Source organism: Panthera tigris, chromosome E3, assembly GCF_018350195.1.
Source record: "Panthera tigris isolate Pti1 chromosome E3, P.tigris_Pti1_mat1.1, whole genome shotgun sequence".
NCBI lineage: Eukaryota > Metazoa > Chordata > Mammalia > Carnivora > Felidae > Panthera > Panthera tigris.
This window is the reverse complement of record NC_056675.1, coordinates 7139766-7148968: the sequence shown is the minus strand read 5'-3', so window position 1 is coordinate 7148968 and position 9203 is coordinate 7139766. Positions and strand designations below refer to the sequence as shown.

Below are 9203 nucleotides of genomic sequence, written 5' to 3'. Positions count from 1 at the left end.
TAGTGATCATGGTAGTGGTCACGGGAGGAGGTAAGCTTTGGGTTGAACCTTGATGGAGGGTATTGTTTCAATAAACAGAATTGGGGCAAGCTCCAGGCAGGAAAGGGTGGTACCTACTTGTCCTGCTTGGTCTCCAATGCTTATTAGAGTACCAAGCAGAAAATCGATACTCAGTATAGAATTCTTGAGTGACTGCACCAATAAATAAACAAAAGAAACAGGAGAAAACACTAAACATATCTGACAATCAGGTCTACTTGGCTGGCATAGCAAGATCTAGTAGCACGCTAGGCTGAAAAGGCAGCGTTCAGCCAAACTGAAGAGGACCTTAACAGAGACTAGGGTTAAGTCTTGTAGCCCTTTGGCATCTCCTGCTCATCCCTGCAGTCTAGCTGGTGAACTGTCCCCAGAGGAATCTTCCAGAGAGATGAGGTAGTACTAAGGGACTGAGGAACTGCCAAGGAGATAGTTTGTGGCAGTGAGGCCCTCCTGGGGGGGGGGGCATCTTTAAAGTGCCCTTGAACTTAGTTCTGCCTGCAGGAGGATCTGTTGCTGGTTCTCTGTTGGGCAGGTGGGAGGTGCTCAGGGAAGGACACACATTTGGTCCTCTGGGCCCTTTATCCTCCCTGGTGGGCCTGGGCATGCCCATGGCCTAGCCCCACTCTCAGTCACATCCCTTGTCAGGTCCCTGTGGCCCTCCACTCAGCCATCTCATGCCCGACTGGTCAGGAACGATTTTTTTACCTCTTCTTGGCCAGCTGTCTTGGCCTTCACACCTCCTCTGAAATCTGAATCCATCCAGGAAGTTTCTCTGGGTGTCTGAGTGGCTCTGTGTCCCTCGCCCCTTCCCCCACAGCTGGCCAGGACTGGGGTCTTCTGAGGTTCCTTTTCCTGACCCACTCCCAAGCCATGTCCCCTGTCCTAGGTGGGGTGGGGTCTCACATTTCAGTCTGCGTTAGCCCTGGCCTGTTCTGTGGACTTTGGGTTTCCTTATTGATCTGAAATTCTCCCATCACGTGGTTTTCTTTATTTGTTCAGTGTCATGTGGTTTGAAATATCAACGGCTATATTTTTCCCTCTTGACTATTGGGATATCCCCACCTGTAGCCCTATACTGTTTATTTGTTTGTGTTTTTGCCTTGGAGGAGAGGAATATGGATTTCACATAGACTGAAGAAGCTATTTCTCAGCTTTGATTTCCAAACTTGGTCAAAGTATCAAAAATAAAAAGCATAATCTTAAAATTTAGAGTTTCAAGAAAAATAAAAGAGTCAGCTTAGAATTCTGAATGCTTAATGAGCTCAGCTCAGCTCATTTCATTTGGAGAAATCCAGTGTAGAGGCTGAGGCTGGGAAGGAAAGGAAAGTCTCGTCATAGAGATTAGCTTAATGAAAAGGTCAAGTGTGAGCTCTGCTCTGTCTTTTTGGGTTTAAACCTGTGGATGGTGGTGGGTAACCTGGTTAAACACACACACACACACGCATACAAGTGAACATCAGATTCCTGCTTTCCTGGGAGTGTGTCCTGGAGAGAGGAAGCCTCTTGAATGAGCTATGGTGTGTGGCTCCAAGGCAAAATGGTGTGGGAATGGTGGAGCACTGGAATGGAGGGCAGTGTTTCACAGGGAGGAGGGAGGTCTGGGGCAACTGAGGCACAGAGGAGGCTTGGGTTTGTATTAAAGAGGTTCTCCAGCCTCACAACAGATGGGACATCCACAGTGGGCTCCTGAACAAGGCCCAACGGACCAGGTGGTCCACGCCACGCTACAGTTGACATCCCAGGTCATGATGCCCAGAAACGCTGCTTTGAGTCGATGCCGAGAATTTCAGATGAATCAGAGGCTTAGGAGCACAGGACGAATGGTAACATGTACTCATTATTTTTACTCGATTGCAGTTGAAAAATCTCTTCCTACACTGTGTGCTAGGCAAGGTGATTACTGTTGATTTGATTCTATAGATTAGATAATGGGGTTTTGCAAGAGAATTTAGCAGTGAGTCAGCTCAGTGGCTGGCATTCAAATCTTCTGTTCCCTGACTTCTCACACTGTTCCCTGGGCCCCACTGGTGATGCTGACGGTGGTTTCTAGAGCTCATCTTCTGGCGTTCTGCAGGAAGGGTGACTGCTGCACCTGAGTCCCCTTGCAGCCGTCAGCCCTGGTTCCCTGCCTCTTGTCCTACAGCCCAGTGAGGGGCTGGTCCAGGCTGCTGTGCACTATGCGACAGAAGACTGTGTTCCTAGTTCTCCAAGGGGAAACTGTCAACGACACCCAGGACAGGTAAGTGCCGTTTCCACTGGGGAGAAGGTCTCCCCTCACCTCAGTCTCTACTGTATTGCCCCCCTGAATCCAGTGCAGATCAATATCTTGTGGGTAGAAGTCACTGGCCCAGCACTTGATCGTATCTTCTCCTGGGGTCCTGGTGATGGACATAGATGGGGGATCTGCGGGGGGACAGAGTGTGGACATGGAGGGTGTGCCCTAGATGACTCCCTGCTCGTGTCCCTTCCCTCCACTCTCTGGGTGTTGGTGATGAGCAGAACTCCAAGTTTTGTGTCTGCCTCCCCAGGGAAGCTTTACGAAGATCAGGGAAGGCTGAGGGTTCCCATGTTGGATCATGGAATGACTGTGGCCACCCTCTTGCTCCCCTGTCCCTCCACCATGTACTGACATCTGATGGCAAGAAATTGTGAATGCCTCCATACAGTTTTTATTTTTTCCCAAACTTCTGAGTGGGCTTTGGGGCTCTCTCCTCTCCCAGGCTCAGCTCTAGGCCTCAGTTCTGCCTGCGGCTCTGTCTGCCTGCGGCTCTGTCCATCAGACCCTTCCCTGCTGTATCCTGTAGGACCCTCATTCTCATCGCCTCCCAAACCAACGTGTTAGCTTGTGCCGACCAGTCCTGTCGCAGGCAGGCATTTTACATGCCTGCCTCCATCCAGTGTCAAGCCAGGAGGCATCAGCATAGAGACACCACCATGGGATGTGCCTGAGATATTCCCTGGGCTCCCAGCCTGAGATCACCTTGGTCCTTCTCAGCTCAGCTCGGGAGGAGCAGGGCACAGGAAGTGGGGGGTACCTTGTCGGTCCAGGAAGGCCTTGCCATATTGCAGGTACCTCCGCAGCATCGCCGGGCACTCCTCTTCCAGATAGGCCTTGGCCCGCTGCACGTAGACCTCTTCTGCCTCCCACTTCCTCTTGGTGTTCAGAGCTGCTGGGTCCTGGGGGACCCAGCCTGGGATTTCTCTGTTGAACTCGATGAAGTTCTGTCCATCGTAGGCATACTTCCAGAATGCTCCACTGCTTTTGTTATTCAGGAGCTCACAGCCAAACCTTCCCTGAAAGGTGTGAGACCCTGTACCCTCCCCGGGCCCCCAGGAAGTCAGTCAGTCTGGCATCATCTCCGTCTTAATAACTGCTATTCCTACACAGTTTGCAAAAACAGCAGGAAGAGTGGTTTTGGAAACCTAAGCACACGGTCCCTTTATCTTGACAAATGGGTTATGAGCCAGACATACAGCAGACAGAGACAGGGAAAGTTGCTTTGCTTTGGGTTTTAGGCCCGTCTGAGCAGAGAAACATTCTTCCCAGCTGGGGAGTATCAGGGAGCTAGAGACTAGGCACAGGATGTCTAGTCCCTGTGCATCATCTCATTTAGTGAACTGTGAATGCACTGGGAGCTCTTTTTATATTTTGTAAATTCTTTTACTAAACATTTTTTAATGTTTTATTTATTTATGTAATTTTTTAAAATGTTTATTTTTGAGAGAGAGAGACACAGAGACAGAGACAGAGAGTGGGGGAGGGGCAGAGAGAGAGGGAGACACAAAATCTCAAGCAGGTTCCAGGCACTGAGCTGTCAGTGCAAAGCCAGATGTGAGGCTCAAACTCATGAACCACGAGATCGTGATCTAAGCTGAAGTCAGACACTTAACTGACTGAGCCACCCAGGCGCTCCTATGTTTTACTTATTTTTGAGAGAGACAGAGAGAGACAGAGAGAGAGACAGAGTTGGAGTGGGGAGGGGGCAGAGAGAGAGAGGGAGACACAGAATCCAAAGCAGGCTGCAGGCTCCCAGCTGTCAGCACAGAGCCTGACACAGGGCTCTGACTCATGAACCGCGAGATCATGACCTGAGTTGAAGTTGGACGCTTAACCCACTGAGCCACCCAGGTGCCCCATCGGAAGCTCTTAGAAACCTGACACAACCACGCTGAAGTGCTGTCTCTGAGTGAAATAGAATTTCATATTTAGAGTTTTATGCAGATTATGAAATGTCCCCCATTTCCCCCTCTCATTTCTAAGTGGAGCTGACATCACCACTGGAGTAAACGTGATGTGATCACTGCTTCCCTCTTCTCCGGAGTTTGATGTCTACATTACAAATCTCGGAGGCCCCCTCTCTTCCCAGCGAGCCACAAGCCTTGGAAATCATCCTCCTTAGGGAAGGGGACACATGTCTTCATTTTGGTGATAAAGGGAGGTGTTTACCCAATACTGATTAGCGCCGAGGGCACAGGTTCTCATCTCAAGCTCCCTGGCCTCAAGTGGCAGCTCTCTCCCCACCCCCACCTGGCTTGTGCACCAACTTGGGCCTTTAACCTCTCTGGGCCTCTGTTTTCTCATCTTGGAGACAGCGATGGTGACAGTACTACTTTAGAGGGTGAGCGCGAGCATGACAAGTGTTAACACCCGTGCCTGGTGCCTAGCAAGTGCTCGATAAGTGTTCGCTCCCATCCTTTTTCTGCCACCCTGTGTTCATCTCTTTACCCTCTTTCCTCATAATTACTCGTGTCAACATTTTTATTCCAGCTGGTGAAATGTCTGCTGGCATCTCTGGGCACTGTGCATCACTCACCCTGTCCTACTTCTGACACACTCACTGGGCTGTTTTCCTTACCTGGGCTTCCCATTCCTTATCCTTCAGATTTCTGCAAAACTCTGGCCTCCTTTAGGAAACTTTCAGGTTCCGTGTAGCTTCTTAGGCATTTTTGTACTCAGAAACCCATCTTTCGATGCCCGCCCTGCAATGACTTAGCATCAACAGTTTGCCAGCCTGTGACTGGCTGACTTGGGGAGTGGGCAGTGTGCAGGACTGCGTAGTGGACTGGACACATGGGAGCCAGTCCTGGTGCCCTGCACTGTCCTGGCTCCTCAAATGCCTCCTACCACATGTCCAGATGAGCCCTCATGGAGAGGAGGGCCTTTAGGATTCCCTGTACCTCTAACAGCATGTGGCTTTGAATTCACTCACCACTAGCTCCCGGTATGGGCCATGGTTGGTGCCAGGCACTTTCTCTCAATCATGCAACACATTTCATTTGAGCAGGTGTTACTGGCTATCCTAGGGGATGGGACTAGAGGGGTGATCAAGACAGATGAAGTTCTAGCCTTTGTGGAATTCACATAGGTAAGTTTGATGGAATCTCTTGGAGATTCCAGTTTTGCCGATTCAGACCAGGCATTAAGATGCGTTCACTGTGAAATGGCTAGTGACTGGCTGGGCTGCGACGTGAACCCACGTCTGACCGACCCCAGGGTGAGCTCACTCTCTGCTCGACATCCCTGGGCTGGGGAGTCTGATGCCTTCTGAAGTGCCAGCCAGCAGCCCCAGAAGGATTGGGGTGTGGAGCTGAGAGGTCACATGTGCCTGGGTGAGAGCTGACTCTGACATCACTTCCTGTGAGAGCTGAGGTCTGGGAGTGAGGATGGGGACATGACGGGGCAGGCGGAGAGCAGCTGCATTGTGGGGTGGGGGTGGGGAGATGCAGAATGTCTACATATTTCTACTCTGCTTTCTGTTCCTTGTTAGGGGTGGGGATTAGTTCCATCCTGCTGATCCCTTTCCACTCACACCTGCAGGGCTAAGACCCTCCACCCCACCCTCCTTGGTCCACTGACCTTCTCTGTCCTTGTAATAGTCCATGATGTCCTGCAGAGTCTCCATGAAGATGCTCTCCCTGGCCTGCTGAAGTTCACTCTCCTTCTCCCAGTCCTCTATTCCTTCCATCTGGCTCCATGGGTCCAGGGGTATGGCCTTCCTGCTTTTACTGTCATAGTGAAAGAAGACCTGGTCATTGAGGTGGGCAGTGGCCTGGAAGCTGGGGAGGCTGTCAGTGGGCCTGGACACCCCGGTGTAGAGGAAGCTGAGACGGTAAGACCCTGAAAAAGAGGAAGAGACTTTGAAGTGTGGGGTCCATGCAGGCCCAACGTGGGGCAGCAGAGGGCCAGGAAGGGGGATGTGGTCACTGGGCCTTGGCCTCTGCAGCCCACAGCCTCACCTCACTGGAGGCTCGCTCGAGTGAAAGGGCCCTCCCAATTCTAGGGATGGCATTTCAGAGACCATTCTGTAGCTTCACTACACTGTCTTGTCTTGGCACGAGACAACACAATACTTCTCAGCCCCCTTGTAGGTATATTGGGATCATGAGACTGAGTTCTGCCAAAAGGGGATGTGAATTGTAGTGATGTCTTTCTTCTGGTCTCAGGCCCTATTAGCTGGTTTGTTGTCTCTGTCTCTTATTTAGGTGATGACTGTGGAGGCCTCAGGATAAAACAGGAGTCCCTGGATTCCCGAGTCACCCCACGGAAGACAGGAAAGTTGCCTTATCTGTATTCACTTTACATGAGTAAGAAATAAACAATGTGTTGGGTTAAGCCACTAACAACTTTGTTACTGGAACACAACCTAGTCTAACCTAGTCTAATACATATAGTTCGAATGTGTAGGAAGAATTTACCAGAAAACTCAGGAAATGACCTAGAATGGATCTAGAGCTCAGAATTCCCAGGGCTGTGCCTTATGTTTTGGTATAAGGCAGGGACTTGGAGAGGAGGACATTGCCATAATTAATTCATGATACAACTCACAGGGGTGTTAAATGTTAATCACATTTAGAAACTAATTAGCAAGAATAATTTCAGTACTTGAACTAGGAATCTGCCACATGACTACCAACATTATTAATTCAGTAGACCTCAAGTAAAGCATATTACCCTTCATAATGTGGGTGGGCCTCACCCAATCAGTTGAAGGCCACAAGAAAAAAGCCTGGTCCCCCAAAGAAGAAGTAATTCTGCCTCCAGACTTCCTTTGGTCTCAGGATGGCAACACCGACTCTTCTCTGGGTCTCTACCTGCTGAACTAGCCTGTGAATTTCAATTGTGCAAGCCAATTCCTTAAAGTCAATCTCTGTCTGGATATGCATCCTATTAGTTCTGTTTCTCTGGACAACCCTGGCTAATACAAATTTTGGAGTAGGGTGTGATTAACATTCTCAAATAAAACCTATGTTCTCATAGTTTGTAAATGTAGCAAACTTAAAACATGCACACTTTGGCTTATATTTCTTCCCCCTGAGATTTTTGGCTGAGAAACAGCCTCATTTTCCTGTTCTAGAGTTGACTTTGGTTCTTTCAAGGTTCCAGCTGGCCTCTCTCCCAGTAACTTGCCTTCAGGGTTAACAGTGGCACTGTGGGGGGAGGGGACAGATTTCTTTCTAGAACCCTCCAGTTAACCTGCCTTCATATCTGCCCCTTGGGGTTGCTCTCTCTTCCCTGAGAGTCAGACAGATTCCTCCAGCCCTTGGAAGAAAGAAAAGAACAAGAAGTTCTACCTGTGTGGCTCCTGCCCCGTCCTGGCTGTATGACTCTGGCCAGGTCACTTCACCTCTCTGGTCTTAGTTTTGTTCATTTGTAAACTAAGGGGTTTCAGATCTTTACAGCCTCATTTAGCATGGGTCCAGAGGCTCCCTCAGTGCTTCTAGAAGTTTCTGAGCTGAGTTAGCTGACAGCCTTGGCCTCCCATTCACACAGTCTACTTGTGGATCACAGCTGTAGGAGGGGCCCTTCTCCAGCCCACCTGTTCCATTTATTACTTCCCCTCCGTTCTTCTCCAGAGCCACCCTTACTTCCTCACTCACCAGCTTGGGTCTCCTGAGGGACTGCAGGACCCAGAAGGAGCAGCAGGGACAGCAGGACAGACACCATTGTGCCCATTGTGCCTGACTGGAAGGTTCTGGACTGCCTTGGGTCCTGGAGCTCAGAGCAGACTACTTGGAGATAAAGCCAGGTGTAGTTATGGGAATGGTTGGGCTTTGAGCCCGGCCCAGGGAAGGCAACTTTGCAGGCCAATGAGAGTGCAGGACAGGCTCCTCCCCTGACAGTGAGAGAGAAGGATGCACAAGCCACCCTGGGCAGAGGCTGCACTCAGTGAGCTCAGAGACAGTGTGCAAATCGAGAGCTGAGACGGCCGATCTGCAGGCTGAAAGTCTGTGTATCCCCCAGGTGAAAGAATGCCAATGGCCGGGGGTATCAGGTGGCAAATGCCTCTGCAGTCTATCATGACCCACCCTAGGCTCACTGTGGGTGCGGGGAGGGGACTTGGGTGTTGTCAGACCACCTCTGGAAAAGCTCTGCACCTGGCCAGAGCCTGGGCCCCTGGCAGAGCCCATCTAGGGTATGACTCTCTCTCTCTCACACCCAGCATCCCAGAGTTCTGTCTGGAGGACATTCACATCCCTGACTCCCTCCCTATCTCTCTGTCCCCAGAGGAATCTGCCAAAGAGACAAGGGAGTACTAAGGGACTGAGGAACTGCCAAGAAGGAGACAGCGTGTGGCAGTGAGGCCCTCCTGGGGTGGGGCATCTTTAAAGTGCGCTTGAATTTGGTTCTGCCTGCAGGAGGATCTGTTGCTGGTTCTCTGTTGGGCAGGTGGGAGGTGCTCAGGGAAGGACACACATTTGGTCCTCTGGGCACCTTATCCTCCCTGGTGAGCCTGGGGGTGCCCATGGCCCAGCTCCACTCTCAGTCATGTCCCTTGTCAGGTCCCTGTGACCCTCCACTCAGCCGTCTCATGCCTGACTGGTCAGGAACAATCTTTTTACCTCTTCTTGGCCAGCTGTCTTGGCTTTCACACCTCCTCTGAAATCTGAACCCCTCCAGGAAGTTTCTCTAGGTGTCTGAGTGGCTCTGTGTCCCTCTCCCCTTCCCCCACAGCTGGCCAGGACTGGGGTCTTCCAAGGTTCCCTTTCCTGGCCGACCCCCAGCCTATGTCCCCTGTCCTGGGTGGGGCGGGGTCTCACATTTCAGTCTGCCTTAGCCCTGGCCTGTTCTGTGGACTTTGGGTTTCCTTATTGATCTGAAATTTTTCTTTTGTCATGTGTTCTTTCAATTTGTTCAAAGAGCCCAAAGTTGCTTTGACATATCA

General features: G+C 50.7%; 1 protein-coding gene across 1 annotated transcript; it reads right to left on the bottom strand.

Annotated features, from left to right (window-relative positions):
• Positions 1-1863: 1863 nt before the first annotated feature.
• Positions 1864-8062, bottom strand: AZGP1 (alpha-2-glycoprotein 1, zinc-binding). Its single transcript, XM_007073968.3, has 4 exons — positions 7918-8062; positions 5897-6157; positions 3075-3350; positions 1864-2442 (listed from the first exon to the last, which is right to left on the bottom strand). The coding sequence occupies exons 1-4, from the start codon at positions 7991-7993 to the stop codon at positions 2177-2179; spliced, it is 879 nt and encodes a 292-aa protein (XP_007074030.3). The 5' UTR covers positions 7994-8062; the 3' UTR covers positions 1864-2176.
• Positions 8063-9203: the final 1141 nt, after the last annotated feature.